At 49.8% G+C, this 18,699-nt stretch overlaps 1 protein-coding gene across 6 annotated transcripts in view; it reads right to left on the bottom strand.

Moving 5' to 3' along the window:
- The window catches only part of PHACTR4 (phosphatase and actin regulator 4), a 62,811-nt gene that overhangs the window by 13,555 nt on the left and 30,557 nt on the right, over window positions 1–18,699 (bottom strand). For 4 of the 6 annotated variants that reach the window (XM_027904423.1, XM_027904422.1, XM_027904425.1 and 1 more), the window contains one exon: window positions 79–255. In XM_027904423.1, coding sequence (XP_027760224.1) covers window positions 79–255 — 177 coding nt within the window. Of the gene's footprint in view, window positions 1–78; window positions 256–8,273; window positions 8,331–18,699 lie in introns of those variants that run through there. The other 2 variants (XM_027904426.1, XM_027904421.1) reach the window with 1 other exon arrangement.

Consider the following 18,699-nt stretch of genomic DNA (forward strand, 5'->3'; position numbering starts at 1 on the left):
CTCAGTGGCCAGATGGCTCGTGGCAGGTTTCCCTGCGGAGGAAGGGACGTCCACCCAGCCCTCCCCCCATTACTTTACCTTCTGAAGTCTCCTTAAATTTGTCGCTGCTTTTCTTTTTCCTCCACTTCCAGGGTTTGAAGATCTTGCCAAAGCTTGAGAACTTGCTTTTCCTCTTTGTAGGGGGTGTGGTGTCACCCGATTCCACAACATCTACCCCCATGCCGCCATCACCTGGGGTGTGATCCACCTCCTCGGCTGCAGGGGAAAGGAGGAAAAGAATGAAGAATTATAAAGGAGGAAAAAAAAGAAAGGATTATCTCTGTGCTGCAGGTAACAGCTGCCACCTCCCACCAGCCCACCCCACACTGGGAAACAGCAGAGCACGTTCATGCAAAGAAAGGAGCACAACTCCATCCACAGCTCTGTGGAACCCTCACATCTGCTTGGGGAGATGCGGCAGGGGCTCCCAGTGTTAACAGGGCAAAGGGAAGCTCATAAGGGGCTTCCTGAGACAAGGATTACACAATTCCAGAATCAATGAGGCTGGAAAAGACCTCCAGGATCAAGTCCAACCTGTGACTGATCCCCCAGCCAAGAGCACTGAATGACACACGTCCTTGGACACCTCCATGGGTGGGGACTCCAGCACCTCCCTGGGCAGCTCCTTCCAGTCCCTGACAACCCCTTTTGTAAAGGAATTCCTCCTGATGTCCAACCTGACCCTCCCCTGGCACAGCTTGAGGCTGTTTCCTCTCCTCCTGTCCCTGTTCCCTGGGAGCAGAGCCCGAATCCCCCCCTGGCTCCCCCCTCCTGTCAGGGATTGCAGAGCCAGAAGGTCCCCCCTGAGCCTCCTTTTCTCCAGGCTGAGCCCCCCCAGCTCCCTCACCCACAGATTAGTTTGATTTTGCAGCATCACAGCTTTGCCCACAAAACACAACCCCCTTTTGCTGGACACATGTCACGACACGAACACAGACACCTTCCAGCCCACCAAGCCCACACTCACAACTGCCTGCACACCCCAAAAATCACCAGACCCTTTCCAGCAGCTGGATGTGCTGCAGCTCAGCCTCTCGGGTTTTTCCCACTATAAATAAGGGCAGCAAAGCTGCTGGCCAAGAGCAACAACTCCACAGGAAAGGGACACAATACAGGCCCCTGCTCCACCTACTGCCCTGGAGTCCCTGGAGAACAACACAAGAAGGACACGGAGGTGGGAAGGGACACACACACACACACACAAAAGAAAAAGCCACAACACCCAACTGAAAGAAAACCACTTCTGAAGCAGAACCAGAGCACGAAAACACTAATCTGGGGACTGTCAATCCTGATGCTGCAGTTCTGGGGGTATGTGATGGAACATGAGGGAACACTTACAATCAGCACAGTCCAGCCCTGCCTGCAAAAAAATAAATCAGCGCACACACAAGCTAAGTGAAGCCAGCTGGTGCCTGCTCATGGCAGGATTTACAGAGCCACAACCCCTTCTAAAGGCAGGAACACCCGAGATCCATCGCAGAGCTGCGTGGAAAAAAAATCCTACAGGGGAAAAAAAGAGACACCCCCCCCAGCCCTGCCCGACACCACACACGGCAGGCCGGGGTGTCCTGGTTCAAACTGTGCCCCTGGGTCTTGTTTTGGAGCCTCCAAGTCAGACGTTGTGGAGTTTGGGAGAACAACAGAGCTCTCAGTCAGCTTCGGAGAAGCCTGCAGGACCTGCCTGCAGAACAGACAAAGCCCCGTAGGTAATGTGGAAAGTTCAGCCAAGAATCCCATCTCCCCAGGGCAAGAGACTGGGGAAGGAATTTTAGGGGAAAGCTGTTTTGCACATAGCTAGTAATGTATCTGCTGTGTCCTACAAGTATCCACTGAGGATACGGGCCCAGATGTGAAAAAGCAGATAGATTCCTGTCAACACACTGGGAAGAGCACGTTCAGGGCAGGGAAAAAAATAACAAACAGGGAAAAAAAATGAGTTGTTTGATGGAGTTCTACCTGCAACCCTGCAGTGCTTCCCAGCAGGAGATCTCAGATCCCAGCCAGGGTCAAGCACAGGGAGCCACAGCCACAGGCTCATGAGGAGCCTGGGGACAGGCTGCAACACAGATGGACCCCAATATTCCAGTCTGAGCACACATGAAATGGGAAAATCACTGAAAAATAGGGAAGAGAAGAAAAACCAAGGGAAGCCAGAGAATATTTCAGCAGGAGGATCTCAGTCATGTGAGAAGTGATGGAGGAAGGAAAGCCAGCCCAGCATTCCGGGCTGTGGAAAGGCAAGTGCCATGGAAGGGCCACTGTGCTAACCAGCCTGACAAACCCTTTCCAAAGCTAACTTACAGCCATTCCAGACTCTACCCCAAATTCCTGAGCCTTCCAGCTCTGTACAGGTCTCTCCTCTCCCTCATGGAACTCCAGATTTCCCACAGTGGGGGTTGATGGGTTGTATTTTTGTCTAAATCAGCCCCATAACAGAAAGCCCCTCACTCTGAACCAGTCAGAAGCTGGTGCCAGCCAACATTTATTTGAAAAGGCAAGATTAATTTGGCATCTGAGCTGCTTTTAAATAATAAAAAAAATCCCCAACCCTGGCTTCATAACAGGAGAGAAATTGGGTGGAAAATAACACACATGATGTCAGCACCAATCTGTGATTTTCTGCAGGGTGGGTAGGTGGAAATGGAGGTAAAAAAAAAAAAAACAAACCCAAAAAAGCATTTCCAGCTCCCAGAAACCCCAGAGGAATTGTCTGGATGTTTAGAGGCACTTTCTTCTGAGACCAGAGCATTAGCCCTCGAGTTGTACATGTAATTTTAACAAACAGTATTCACTGTGTTCAACGGAGCGTTCCCAAACTTCACCAGGCAGGCACGAGCGCCTGCCAGGCACAGGCTGTGCACTGAATGCGGATCCCAAGTGCCATCAGAGGCGTTTTTCCCTCACCTTTCCAAGCAGAGCAGTGCTGAAGGCAGTCAAACCACGCTGCCTTCACATCCATCCCTCCCCTGCTCTGAGGAATGTCACTGCTGTGCTGCTGCCACCCAAGGTGTCAGAGTGCTGCACTAAGCAAAGGAAGTTATTAAAAGTAAACTCAGCCCTCGGGTCCAGGGATTAATGAAGAGCCCTCAGCACACTGGGATGTCTCCGTTTCCAATTAGAGGGAGAACAAGCAGCATTCCCCCACCACGGTCCCCTCGGAGCAGCCGGGGAGGAGCAGGGACATGAAAGGACGAGCCGAAACTGCGGGAGACACACGATACCCCCCGAGCAGGGAGGGTGGGGAGAGCCCACATGCGATTTTTACTCCAGGCAGAACCTCTTCCAGCAGTTCCTGCAGCCCAGGTCTGGCTGTCAAAGCAAATACCATCCCGGGGTGGAGTTTCGCTGCCAGAGCTGCAACCACGCAGGTGAACACGGGGAGGTTTCACAACGACCTTCAGATTGATCACTTGGATCTTGCCTCGCTGTTCCCTCGCCTGTGTTACAACTGCTCCGAGGCTCCTGCTGAGTGTCAAGTGTTGGACAACAACACAGAAACACTCGGGTTTGCTGGTTTGCAATCAGTTCTATGTTTCTAAAAACAGTGAGGCAAGAGGGGGAGACAGGCACACCACATACTCCTTTGGAGCGTTGAGCTGCCCAAATCTCCTCCTAAACCATCCTTTTGCTCTTGGTAGAATAAAACTCCACAGGTTACTGAACATCCCAAGATGCCAAGGAAGCAATTCCCTCCTCGATCCCTGCTGGGATTCCTTTTGTCCAGTTGTTCTGCTGACAGGAGAGCCCTGCACTCTTCCTTTTCCCATCCCTAATTACACAGGGACACAGACATTTAAAGCCCTCTGTTGTGAAGCAATTATGACACTCGGTGCTAATGAGCGGGTGGGTCGGCAGCTGTAGGTGAGATTTACTGATCTGTATTCAAATAACCTCATTGTTCAGTGATTGTTCACGTTAGATAGCGCTCACACCCCCTCCAAAAAGGGCCTTCCCTTCCATCCACCGCCCGTTTCCAGCTCAGACCTCCAAGGAATGGCACGGAGAGGACATTTCTTGGCTGTGAAGGCAGAGAATCCACCTCGCTGAGGCTGTGCCTCCTCCTGCTCTGCTCCACAAGGTACAGGAGGGTCCTTAAGCTGCTTTGCAATGCAAGGGGGAAACTTCTCCTTATCCGAGTCATGCCCTGGGAACCCGGGAAGGAACGGCAGTGCCGTGCTTGGGGAAAGAAACGGGGCCAAAAAAAGGGGAACAGGACTCTGAGGGAAGGGTGGGAAGCATCAGGATGCCCTCACCCAACCCCAGCCCTTTCTCAGCACCAACGCTGTGTCCAAGAGACCAGCCTCACCCTCCCCGCAGTGCCAGGCTGGAAAACCTGCTTTAAATACATGGAAGAGGTTAAATGAGGTCACACAGGCCTGGGTGAAGCCAGCAGTGTCCTCATTAGAAGGTCAAGAGCTTCCCAACTGGCAGGTCCCTAAGGTGCCCCCATGCCAAAGCACGACCTTGTTTAACCTTTCTGGAAGTCACAGTAGCACACGCTTTGGAAAAGCAACCCTGGAGCAGGGAGAGCACCACAGAGCCCACCCTGACAGCAGCATGATGTGCTTAATGTTTCAGCAGAGCCCTGGCTGAGGAAAAATCCAGAATACAATATCTGCTGCAACTTCAACACGGCCCGGAGCACTGAGATCCCAGGACCCAGCCGGTCCAGGGATGGAGCAATTCCCCGGCTGCCTCCCGACCAGAGAGCCTCCTGCCATTTCAGATCCACCCTCCCAAACACTTACACTGCCCTGATCCCCTTCCATCCAAACAAGCAGGTGAATTTGAGCTGTTTAAACAGCACATTTGTGTTAACCCAAAATGTTTAGACTGAAATAATCCCGGGAAACGTCACAAAGTTGGCACAGCCTGGACAGACAGGAAGGCAGGAAGCACCAGCAGTGCCAAGCGGCTCGGGAGGCAATTCCCCATTGGTTTGCTTGGCCAGCTGGTCCTTCCAACCCTTCCCTCATGACACATTTACACTTAAATCTTGCTGTTAAATTGCAGGTGGGGAAAAGCTTTTCTCCTCCTTGTGGTGTTGAGCTACCCCAGTCGGGTTGTTCTGTCTCCCAGAGAAACCATTTCAGTGGAAGGAGCTGGAAACCCACAGTTGGCCTCTCACGCCGCCTGTGGTGATGTGTCACCTGTTCCCAAAGCTCCTGTCAGTAATGGGGCTGCCATTCCCATTAAACAGGGCGAAGCTTTCACTGCCACCCCTCGCTCTCAGTGGGTCAAACCGGTGGAGCCAGGATCCGTGGGGTCAATTAAAGACACCACACGTGGTCACACCGTGGACACACACACAGAGGACATCACACCAGGCAGCTCCCAGCTGGATCACCCACCCATAAATGTCATGGTTTCATGGTCACACCACGGCCCAGGGAAGGAAAAGCCACCACATTAGCAAAGAATTAATCCCCATCTTCAGGGATCAAGCCCCAAAACATTTTACAGAGGAAAGAGCTGCCAGCCTGGAAAAAGGCACAGCAGGGGTTTCAGGGACCAACAGGAATAACCAAAAAGCATCTATTTCATTAAGGATCATCTCTCATGTGGAAAACACCTGAAACAGTTACGTGAAATATAACTGAATATATATGAAATGCATCTCTGATGCACAGTGTTAAAGAATTAAACCCAACCTGGATCCAGTGCAGAATCAGTCCTGGTGAGTTTTTAAACTGTTTTAACTCAGGCCACACACCCTCAAAAGCCAGCCTGGCTACGGAGAAGTTTTGTTTTGTTTTTAACACCATTGCTCAAGCTAAAACTCCCTTCAAGATCTGAGTTAGAGACCCCAACAAAGCAAGGCTAAAGGCTGTGAATAAATCAAAGAATTGCATCCCAGATGATGACAGTTCATATTATACTGGTACATGCCTGGGAGGGAAACTACTGATTTCCAGTGTTCATGAGGAAAATGGCACAATCCTTTAAGGGTGAAAGGTCTGTGAGCCCCAGGACAGAGCTGCAGAACAGAGCTGTTAGGACAAGACTGAGAACAAGCTGCTTTTCTCCCCAGAACATCTCTGCAGACATCCAAGTCTAACTCCAAAAAGATGTGTCTCACTCTGCCTGTGCTACAACGGGCTCTTTGCCCCAGTCCTTCTCTGAGATGTAAGAGCTGCTAAATTCCAGCTTCATTAAGAGACATCCTCAGAAAGGAAATGAGAAAACATCTGTATTTTGCTGCATAACCAGACTTTCCACAGTGTGCAAGTCATGAGCCTGGGCCAGATTCCTGCCACCTGCAAGCCACAGTTCACCCAGAACCTGATCCACCTCTTCTCACAGGACTTAGTGCAGGATTTCCGTAAATCCCAGGAGTTTCTGCTCACATGGAGCTCACTGGGCATCTCCGTCTTCGGGCAAACGAGGCACTTCAGTGCCATGGCAGCAACTCTGCCTAATCACCTTTATTTCCCTCCCTCAGGAACACAGCTCTGCTTAATCACCTCCGTTTCCCCAAGGAACACCCCCCCCTGCAGTTCTGCTGTCACCCGAGCCCAGGAGGTGCATCAGGAAGCTTTGCTGGGAACGTGGCTGCTCCTTACACACCTCGGGTACCTGGAATACCCCAGGACCATCACAGCCCCGAGCCACAAACCCTCCTGTCACCAACACAGCGTGGATGCACAGCCTGGAGAGCAGCCCAGCTTCCCTCCTTTTCCCCCCTCTGTCGTGTCCAGCAGAGCAGTTGAGAATCCCAAAAGCTTCCAAGCAAACAGTTACAACTCAAAAAGCAAACAAAGGCTCCTTTGAAGGAGATGCTGTTAAAAGTATCCAAAAAAGCACTTGGGGTAAACGTTTCCAAGCTTCCTATGACAGCTTTAAAAACTCGATGTGCGTTTCCTGAATGGTCCAGGGAAGACGTGAATCCTGACCTTAAAGCAATAAAAGGCTGTGGTCACAAAACAGCCCCGAACAGTCCCAGCCCTCGGCTTCCCTGTGTTTTGTCCTTTTCTAATCACCATAATCTTCAGAGGACTCTTTTTAACAGCATCCTGCCACAGTTAATGCAAGAACCACGTCCTCACGTTCACCATTTAATCAGTAGGAACTGTGAGAGCTGGGCCACAAGAAAAAAGAAAAAAAAAAAAAAAAGACTTCAGAGAGCAAATGGCCAGTTGAGAAAACACCAGGTCTGCTGGCAGAGCACAATATCATTACACCAAGAGCCCACTCCCCTGGAAATTATCACTGTTACTGGTGCTTGATGAGAGAAAAGCCCAAGACTGGCCAGGCTGGCTTCTAACTGAATAAATCCAAGAAGAAGATGCTGTTAATCTGCACTGACAGTATGAAGACAACCGAAGTTTTATGTCTCCCTTCCACTCTCTGTCTCTCTCTATCACTTTATTTTTAGCAGCTCTCGAACAAGACTGTTGGGGTGAACTGGCGGTGGGGAAGAGAATCACTGGTTTGATCTGAGCCCTGAAAATACCAGGTAGGTTCGAAGTTAGAGAAGTTTAAAAGAATGAAAAAAAATAATGGGTATCTGGGGCAGCTTTGTGCCAATGCTGAATATGTTTCTCTAAAAAGAAAAATCCGATTATCCAACATTACAGATGAGAGTGAATGACTCAGCCCAGCCAGGTGACAGCAAGTTGGGGTGAGAGAAATGGGAACAGCGGGATGGGCAAAGTCTCCTCACTGCCAGTGCTGGGAAAAGCACTCATGACAGACCTGGAATAACACTGTGTCCGGGAAGTGGAGCTGCTTCCAGGGCTTAACACACTTATGTTTGCTCCAGGCTGTCTGTTACTGAGATACCTCGCAGTGGAGAAGGAAAACAAGCAGGGAGATGGTTGCCAAGCCCTTCTTCCCCCCAAAGCTGCAACAGCTGCCCCCAAAACTAGGTGACATCGCACCCAAGGAGGCAACTGTGGGTGCCTTTGGTCCGGGATCACTATCAGGGCTGGCTCCTGCCCCACGCAGATGAATTTTACTGCTGTCCAAGTGCTTTGCAGAAGTGGTATCCCTGAATCCCTGCCAGGCAGAGGCTACCCCTAATAACAGCGTCCCAGAGTCTGCCCGGGGATCAGGGAACACGTTGCATGTGCCACGAGCAGGAGAAAGGCAGGAAATGGAGTTATTTCTCTCTGGGTTTCTCTCCCTGGCTGGGCACAGGTTACACAAGCCCCGCATTCCACTCCTCCCGACTCCTCCGTTTCACCTGCGCTCCTGCCCCGCCGCAGCCCCGCATTCCCTCCATTACTCACCGGGAGCAGCTGGATTGACCGGTCTGGAGAAGTGCGGCTGCCCCATGGGATCCTGTCCTGAGCAGCTCCCGGGGAAAGAGGCGGGAGGGGAGAAAGAGAGAGAGAGACAGAGCGAGAGGAAAACTCTACCCTGGGAGCGCTTCAGTCCTTTAAAACGATAAATCCACGCCGTAGGCTGGGAAGGAGCCCGGCGAGCGAGGCGGCTCCCGGCGCTCAGGCCACGGCTCCGGTGCGGGATGGTCCGGCACGGCCCCGGCTCTCTCCGGACCCCATGGCCGGGCACTCCAGGCTCATAAATAGGTGTCTGTGCCAGCTCCCTTCACGCAGGAATGCCTGTCATTCCAGAGCCGAGCTGGCTAGGGCCGAAGCTCAGGAAGGGGAGGAGACAGCCAGCCACGCTCCAGCCACTTAGCTGCATAATCCAAATTATCAACACCCCTCGCTCGAGTTTAGCGAGGAGAGAGGAGAGCGGGGTGTTTTCCTCAAGGAGAATCCAACAACCGAGGGGTTTCACCTCCCAAAACGGGATCAAAGAGGGAACACCCCACCTGAGCCCTCTAAATACAAGGGATGACACAGCCGGTGCTCTAAGTGCTTTGGGAGCTGCACTATCCCAGAGCAAAGGGAATTTTAAAGTGCCCGAGCTGATATGCATCTTGCCAGATGGATAATAAAAGTACAATTTCATAGCAATTCCCCTCTCCACTAAAGCTACCAGGAAGCAGGCAGCAGTGGCTCCTTGTTTAATTTAAATTTAACAAAGGGAAATTTAAATTTAACAAGGAAAGTAAGAGTTTGTTACTTTAACCATCAAGCTGTGACACACGAACAGAAAACAAACATCCCCCTCAGCATTTACATCACAATAACAAAGCTCTCCAGAGTTTAAATGTGTCCACTTGGAACCTTTAATTTGTCACTGAAATTTGGGTTAAGACTTCTGTGAATTTACAACTCATTTCCCTGCACACCCCACTATCAATCTTAAGTCGGGGGGGGGGGGGGGGAAGGAAAAACAATTTTCAAAAATATACAGAATTTGCTGCAGCATAAAAGGGATTAAAACCAGGAATCTGATCCCATGTGACACATCCAGGTTGGCTCCTTCCCACTGTAGGAAAAAGCAGGTTTAACCACACCAGGATTTGCTGCAGCCCTTGGTGTCCCTGTCCTTGTTGGGGCAGCAGGAGCAGGACTTCAATATCAACCCAGGGAGCAATCCCAACAGGAAAACCTTCTATTCTGGGAAACAACAAGATCCAAGATGCTGATTTGGGCTGGTGCAGGTGGGAACAGTCAATGCTGCTCATTGCCCAGAGCAAACACCAAGGGATCACCGTTCCAGCCCCACGGATGGGGAGAGGCAGCGCTGCAGGAACAACCCCCAGAACAGGTCAAGGGGCAGCTCTGAAATCTGGTAACACCTCACCTGGGAGTCCTGGTGCTCTTGGCTCCCCCACTAACACACCAAATAGCTCCACAGGCACCTTGCAAAACCCCTCCTCTTCCACAGCAGAGCTGCAAAAGCGTGGGAGGAAGGAGGACACTCGTGCACCTTCTCCACCTGCATCCTGCTTGTCCTCAATCCCTGCTGCAGAGGACATCCCCCATCCCATGGACAGCAGGAGCAGGTGGAGGAGCAGGGGGATCAGCAGACCCACGGAGGCGGACGGCAAATAGCACTGTCCTCCCTCCCACAGGGAATACGGACATTCCTGGAAGTGTTGCTCCTCTCCACCTCCCACCACGGACATCTCCCTGCCGTGTTTCTGTCTGCTCAGCCACAGCCACCCTTCCAAGCACTTTTGATCTCCACTGTGAGCATTCCCGGGAATGCTCCACCTCACTGAAGACTTTTTGCTTTGAGACAAAGAAAAAGCCATTTAAAAGCCATTTAAATTCGCTGCCATCTGGCAGGGAGACCCACAAAGGTCAGAGGTAGAGGCGGGAAGATTTCTCCAAGTCTGTAAATCAGTTGCTCCAGCTTGGAAGGAGGTCTGGAAAAAAACATCCCTACAGCTGGGAATGCTACAGAACGCTGCATCTAGAACCTGCTTGGCTTCCAAGGAATTAAAGGCATTGCATTTTATAAGGCATTTGCTGTGAATTCAGAGGGCACAAAGCTCTGCTGTGGAACAGATGACACGTGGTAGGCTGTTCAAGCACAGGAGCACAATCCTATCTCTGACCCTTAACTTCTACATCAGTAAGACATGAAACATCAGCTTAAATTTCAATAGAAGATTTATTTAAATGCATTAAAGTCACAGTGGTTGCAGTTCAAGGGATGCACAACAGTTACTCAAGGCTCTGGTTCCACACAGGAACTCACCAGGCTGTGAAATAAAGTCCCTCTCTGTTTCTCTATCCTTCATCAGACCTTAAAAGACAACCACAAAGAGAGGAACAGGATTATTTGGCAAAGGTTGTACCAGAAGTATTAATATTTCCTTCTCCAACTCAGGGCTGTGGTGCTCAATGAATACAGACATACAAATCTGCATTTCATATCACATCTGGCTTGGACTTCCTGCATCCTTCAGGAGTATCAGCCACAACTCTCTCCTCTTTGGGGGAGAGAGAACAAAACCCCACCAGAAGAGAGCTGATAAAGTGCACAAAACAGCGCAAATCCAAAAGTGTCACCAGCATCGTTATTTTCAAGGTGGAACTCCTGGCCAGAAAAACCTGCCAGTCCATCCTTCAGCTCCACCTCTGGAAGGAGAGGTGCAAACTCTGCCCCAGCAGACACAACACCACCAAAAAATGTTCCTGCCTCAACTGTAGCCCGAGGACAGAGGGCGAGAGCAGCTCTGCTCCCAAGGAACCCTCTGCTTCCAGAGTGCTTTGCTTCACTGCTGGGGGAAAACACGGAACAAAGCAACCTGTCCTTATCCAACTGGACACCCAGGATAAAGGAAACCCAACATTTCAAGGCAAGGAGGAGCAATAAATGTCCAAAATTGCCATAATAATGAGAAGGGGCATCTGATTTGGCTGAACAGCAACCAGAAGAAACCAGAGCAAATCTTTTGCTCCTCAGGGACAGAGGAAGACCTTTATCAGAGGAAAAGCTCGGAATTGCAAAGAGCTTTCTAAAGGAAAGCAAAAAGGGAAACAGCTGACTGTCCCTTCAGCATTTTTTTCTAAAATATAGCAAGCAAAAAACCCCAATGACATGAATTTTATTGGATTTCAGGACAGTCAGATGGCTAAGACAAAACAGGACAGGCAATAAACACCCAAAACCTGGGGTACACCCGAAGTTTCATTTCCTCTCCAGCCCAGCATCCCATTAAACCCCTGGCATTCCCACGCTAATAATCTGCTTATATACACTGCAAAAGGAACTCTCCTGGATTGTTTGCCTTCAAAATGTAACGAAGCCCATAATGAGCCCAATATTAGCTCCTCTAACGAAGCCGGTGTTGCTGCCATTTGGGGCTCACCCCGACGTGAAGCGCCGCATTCACCCGCGGTGACTCAGCCCTCGGTGTTCCATGATTCAGCCACAGGAACATTAAAAAGCACTCCCAAGCATCATCCCAACCCCTGCACACGGAGCTGGATATTTAATACCAGTGGTGCTGGGGTGTTTTCCCTCAGAGCCCCATCGCCAGAGTCAGCAGGAGCTACAGGGTGTTCCAGGCTCTTTCCTTGCATTCACCTGGAATTCCCACACAGGGATCACCTCACCAGGAGGAAGGACCCCAGGGCAATATCCCATAGAAATGCATTTCACAGAATGGTTTGAGGTGGAAGGGACATTAAAGCTCATCCTTTTCCACCCCCTTGCCATGGGCAGGGACACCTTCCACTAGCCCAGGTTGCTCCACGCCCCGTCCAACCTGGCCTTGGGCACTTCCAGGGGTGAGGCACCCACAGCTCCTCCGGGAAATCCATTCTATTCCCTCACCACTCTCAGAGGCAGGAATTTCTTCCCAATATCTCATCTAACCCTGCCCTGTCAGCCTGAAGCCATTCCCCCTCGTCAACAGTCCCTCTCCATCTTTCTTGGAGCTCCCTTCAGGCACTGGGGGGCCACAATTAGGTCACCCTGGGAGCCTTCTCTTCTCCAGGATGAACAATCCCAATTCTCTCAGTGTTTCCTCACAGCAGAGCTGCTCCATCCCTCTGATCAGCTTGGTTTCACCACAGTTTTTGTGTTCAGCTTTGGCAGAACAAGAATACAGATGAAGAAATATTATATACACACACGTACCAGCGCTGGGTGGCCACAGCAATGACCATTTGTGGGCTCTGCTCTGACTCTAAAACAGAGCACAGGGAATCAGTAACATGTCCCCCCTGAAAGGGCACAAACCAACACAACGTGACGCTCTTCCTTTCCCCTCACACGGAATGAAAAGCCGGTGTGGAAGTGGAAAATGGGTTATTTATAAGGCAGCTGGCACCGCATTGTTCAGGCCCCGCGGACTCCGATGGAAAGGGCACTGGGTTTGGATGAGACAGAAATGTGAGGTAACCGCTCCTACGGCACATGATTTCCTCCACGCTTCCTGTGACATTTCCAAGAAGGGAAACTCCTATTTCCCAGAGCATTCCAGGCCCCTTGTCCCCACCAGTTAGTCAGCACGGTGCTCCATCCCAGACAGCAAAGGGCAGCGGATCCAGGGCGCCAGGAGCCACCACCCACGTGCTGGTGGCGGGGAAGGTGAGCAGCCCACGTCCCACAGCAGCCCAGATGTTGGCTGGGATGGGGCACAGCTGGAGGAAGGGCACTGCTCTCCAAGGAGCTGGCTGACAGCACTTCCAGCCCCACCTTTGGGAAGGTGAGGCCGTTTTGCTCCTGGAAAGCCCCTTGGTCACAGATCACAAGGAATTGCTTCACTGTCACAAGGAACGGGCTAAAAAAAATAGTGAATTAAACTGGTCTTTGGGCCCAGAGGAGCTTAAGGCCAAAATAACCCCCCAGCCTTGTTTTCCAGTGGAAGCACAACTTCCAATGGAAGCTGATTTCAGCCAGTACTGGAAACGTTGATGCCTCCTCACCACTCACTGCAATTACAACACAGGCCACGTATTTTCTTGTTTACTAGGGAGGGAATGCTAAGGAATGCAACCCTGACAAAATTAAAGATTCAGTCACATCTTGGCTAACTCCATCACCACGGTGATTCATGGCTTTGCCATCTCCAGGCAAGGGAACCTCCAAAGCTGACAAACGACTTTTTGGAGCACCTTGAAGCAGCATTAAAGAGAAGCTCTGGTCAGAAGCCAAAGGGAGCACAGATATAGGAGACATTCCAGCAAAGCATCAGCATATTCCCAACAGCGAAGCACTCGGAGGCAGGATACCCATCTGCCACTTCCAGCTATATTATTAGGAGCACATAAAACAAAAACACAGAGGAGAAAATTACATTAATTATTGCCTTGTTTAGAGAAGAAACAGGAATGGCATTTTAGCTCAACTCCTGTTTAACCCTCTCCTGCAGCAAAAACTCAGAGAAGAACCCAAAAAGCTGACATCACCTGAGGCTTCCCATTGCCAAACAGGGAGATGAAGAGCGACCAAACTAACAGAGCTTTGCACAAACTAAAAATACATTCCCGTCCTTCCAAAGCACTGCCCAGCACGTGCTCTCAGGGCTGGCCCAGCACAGCACACAGAGCTCTTCCCGAGTGAGTGGCCACCACAAACTGCCTTCCAGGACACACCTAACTCACCAGATTTTACAGCTTTATGCAGGCATTATCCGAAAGAATCGAGTCTTTCAGCAGAGGTAAGTCCATCTATGCCACCTATAAGACCAGTGGGACAAACTCTGTTAAGCCCAGCGCTGGAGAGTGCAAGTTAACAGCAAGAACATCCCTAAATATTAAACCTCTAAAATCAGATTAAATTGAAGTTAACCCAGAGGGGTAGCACTGTAACTCTGTAAGTTAATCTGCAATGTGTAGGTCACGGTTCACAGGCTCTGATCCATTAAAACCCTCATCCCCAATTTCTCTTCCTACCTCTAATCCTCCAAGAAATCAGCTGCAAGCCTCTCTGCCCACACACCAACCGAAAAGAAAGGCAGCAAGATTTCTCTGTAAAAGTCATTTCCTCTTTTTAGCATTTCACAAAAATCTCTCAGCGAGCGCGTTCGCTCTTCGTACCCAGAGCTGAAACTGCAGCAAAACATCCCTGCTCTGCCGCCCCAACGGACTCGCAGCAGCCACGCCACACCAGTAATTCAAATCACCCTTCAACACCTACAGCTCTCCAGTCTGAACTACATTTTTTCCAAGTTACTGCACAAGCCAGGCAGTGCCAGGGCATCCCACCGCCCCTCACTCGCTTGGCTCTGCCCAGGGAGACCAACAAAAGCGCCTTGGTTTAGTTTTTGGGGAACACCCAACTTCCCCACCGCACCTGCTCGGCTTTAATTATTGACCAGACTAGAAGCTCCTGATTAAAATGCAAGGCAAGTCTGGCACACAACCCCAGCTTCTGATCATCTCCAGCAGATACAGCTGGAAGAGAAACCCAAATTCCCTGCCACAGCTCATGGAATTAAAAGAAACTGCGGATCAGTTTGGGTTGAAGCACTTTAATTCGGCAAGGAAAATACTTTTTGCAACTGAAAGCTCTCATAAAATCTGAAATTTTAAACCACAGCTTCAGGTTCACACACAGAGAGGAGGTTTAAAAGCTTCCTTTCAAACGTACTGTGTTTTTACAAGCCATTTCTGCCAGAGTAAATCTAACAGGTAATTACAGGTCTGACCTCCTTCTATTGCACAAATATGCCTTTGGAAACAATGTGGATAAATATTTGCCCAATACACGAAGACGACTCGAAGAGGAACCATTCCAGTTTATCAACTTTGTGATTCATGTTGATACAGGCTTTATTCTCTATTTCAGGAACAAGATAACACTTAGGAAGTGCATCTGGCCAAGTGATGTTTCATAGATTTACCACGGGCCACCCTAAACAGTGGCAGGGCCAGACCATGGGTCACACCCAGACAAGAACCATCAGCAAGACAGTGAGTGAACCTCAACCTCAACTCCTCAAATATTGACTCTTGCTCAACCACTGAGGTGTCTCTGAACAGCAGCGAGGCTGAAAACAGAAACAGGAGTAAATGACTGCTGGTAACGTGATTTAAAGGGGTTGTGTTGTGAAACAGCCCTTCCCCCCCCCCCTTACACCTTTGGAACTTTTATGGAGGCACAAAGGAAAAGCAAAAGGAGAGCACCCCCCTTAGGATGGTCCTGAAATCCCAGCCCAGATGCTCCTGTTTTGTGCCAGCACCAAATGCCTTGGGAAAACAAGACGGTGGCACCAAGAGCCAGGGCACAAAAATCAGATGTGACAAATGTGTCCCGGGCCACACAGACCCCGGGTCCCCCAAACCAAGTGCTGTTTACACATCACTCTGACTCACAAGTGCAGAGACAATGCCATGGGAATTGTTTACGGTGTCAAGGTTGTTTCATATAATTAAAGGAAATGTCAAGAGATGAGATAACACCAACAGCTGATCTAACCTCGGAGGAAGCTGTTTCTCCCTGAGCTGCTCCCCCTCTTGCACACACGGCCCTTCGCACATTCCCAGATTCCCCATTTCACATGATTTCACCTCATTCCCTTCCTCCTGCACCTGTAGAGCACCAGCAGTGACCACACCAAAACAGCAGCCACAAAAAAAGGGTTCTGAGACACTCGACACTTCCCTCTCGTCCCACTTGGCAGGGCTTTGAAGCAGCAGCTCAAACCCCCCGCTGAAGAGCCCTGAGCTTGGGGAGGGTGAGCTCCTCAAATATTTACTCACCCTCCCAGACAAATTCTGCAGCATAAGAGTTCCAGCACACGGCTATTTCAAGGATGTCAGCAAACAAGCTCCCAGCCAGCCTGGTGGGAGCTGCAGTCCCACCTTCACCTGGATGCACAGAACCCCCAGGACAGAGGGGCAGAGCAGGATACAACCCACTCCTGCCCAGGGCAGCCTTTGGGGAGCCTCACACCTGAATTAAACACCTTGAGACAGAGGCTGGGATCAGAGGATGATGTGATGGCACCCAGGGAGCTCCACTCTGCACCCCATGGCCCTGTGAAGGTACAGCACACACTTCCCAACTCTCAAAGAGGGTATGCTGCTGATTAGGGACAAAGATTTAACAGAAGAATATCAGCACAAACTCCTCAAGCTCTCCCTGCTCGAGATCTAGAACATACCAGACAGCAAAACTCAAGTTCAGAGGTTTTCAGCTTGCAGGAAGAACAAGCAAGATCTACAAGAAGTTCAAAGAGAAGCCACTGAGAAAAACAGTGGAAAACACTCAGATCCCTTTATTTACGAGAGGTCTGTGCCTCCTCTATCAGACCATGTTCAAAAGTCCATGAAGGAAAGTTGAAATCCATGGCTCCAGTAAGAGGACTCTTCAAGATTAGTTATAGCAAGGATGCCTTGGAGAACAAATATGGTGTACAGAAATAGGGTGTATAAACATAAATATTAAGCCATTCCTCTGTGCACTTCAGATTTGAAATCAGGAGTTTGCTCTGGTGCTGGATTCCCATCTCAAAAAGCTCATGGAAGGCACCAACTCCCTGGGTGTGAGGATTACCCCAGGGCTTCCCTCAAGCTCCCTGGAATTACAGGTTACAGGGATGACATCTAAATATCCATCCCCTTATCATCAGTAGGGCTGGCTGGCCCCTGGGCACTTAAACTGGGCCTAAAAATCCCAGGTGGCCCCTTGGCTACATCAGCCCCCATGTTCTCACACTGCTTTCTTAAAGGCAGCCCAGACACAGAGTCATTAACAACCCCAAAGCCCATTTCTGCTGGAAATGAGCTCCTTGGAGCTTCCAAAACAATCCACAGCTTCCTCAAGGGAACAGGGAAAAAAATAATAATAAAAGCTCACCAAAAAATCGGCAGTTTTTTTACGAGATCAGTGTCTAAAACAAAAAGAATCAAAGCTTGGAAACTAAAAGCTGACTGACCATTTAATAACGGAACTTTCCCATATTTATGGAAATTTCTGGCTTGGCACAAAAACATCTGCTCCTTTAGTGGGTGTTGTAGAAATCACTTCTATAGTGATGCTGAAAGCAAGAGGCCTGGTTTAGTGGTAATTGAGCAGAGGAGAGGAAAAAAAAAAAAGTTTTCCATGACTTTGAAACCCAAATTCTAGTTCTCACTGGGGTGGGGGGCTTCACCTCTCCACTGCATGTGGTTGTCTGAAGTCACTGTGTGTTTTGTCCCGCTGCAACCACCCGTCGTAGCTTTGACCTGGCAGCAAGAAAGTCGCTGTTCCAGCTCATCCAAACCCTGCCTGGAAGTCAGGCCACTCCAACCTGGAGGCCTGTGCCCAACAGGAAAACAAACCCATCTGCACTGACCACCAGCCAGTGCCTGAACACGCATTATGGCTCTTCTCTCTCCTCCCTACATGATCATTTTGGTTCCTGGGTTTTCCTGACACTGGTTAACTTGTAATTTTTTCCCCCCACTGCTTCAAAACAAGCTCGAGATAATCCCTTTTAAACTCCCCCCTCCCACCAGCTACTTTTGTTTAGAACAAATCACCACAGGCAATCACGGATGCAAAACGGGACTTTCAAAACCAGAGCTGATTATTCTCTGCAAATATGATGGCCCAGAACTGTGTCTCAGCCACAGGAACTCACTCAACGGCAGATCCTTGATGCCAGGAAGGTGTGACGCAGGGAAGTCTCCTTTTAAACTTGTCCTTGTTCTTCAGTTCTTTTCCTAAACATTTATTTAGGGATGGGCTCAAGGGATCTTCCCAGTGCAGGAGTGAACGGCTTCAGGAGGCAACAGGGTGTTCATTATCAAATTAATTTGTTAAAAAAAGAGCTGGAAAACACTGCCCCAGACACCGCCTCCCAAAATTAACTCTAGGAAGCCCAAACAATACATTATCCTGACCAGGAAAATAAGCAAGAGCCCTGGACAGATAGGGAGTGCCAAGGGTGCCACACTGACTCCTATAATCCCATTACAGAGTTATCCAGAGCACACAGTTTGCTCAATATCTGAGAGATAACAGGATTAACTTCATGTTCAACATCATTTCAGCCTAATAATTGCGGAATCACTCCTAAGGCCGTAATGTCATTGATTCAACAGGGGATTCCCATCACCCTCCACCAGTCCCGGCCTTGAAAGCCCCTTCATTAGCATCAGCATCTTCACTTAATTACTTGGGAGAGATTTTCCTTTCCTCCCCCAAAGATAAATGGCAACTTAACCCCTGCAAGGCCCAGTGCTTGGGCAGAACAAACTCCTGCCTGCCCTACAGGAAGGGACAGTGTTTGCTTTCCTAATCACCACTAAAGTTTTCAAGATTTATTGTTAAGATCAAAGGGCTGGAGGTGGGAGGGCAGCTTTTTCATCTTTTTGGTTGAATTCCAGCAAAAATCACAGCACATGTTGG

Source organism: Empidonax traillii, unplaced genomic scaffold, assembly GCF_003031625.1.
Source record: "Empidonax traillii isolate 1590-97213 ecotype Southwest subspecies unplaced genomic scaffold, ASM303162v1 scaffold1059:size195157, whole genome shotgun sequence".
Classification (NCBI taxonomy): domain Eukaryota; kingdom Metazoa; phylum Chordata; class Aves; order Passeriformes; family Tyrannidae; genus Empidonax; species Empidonax traillii.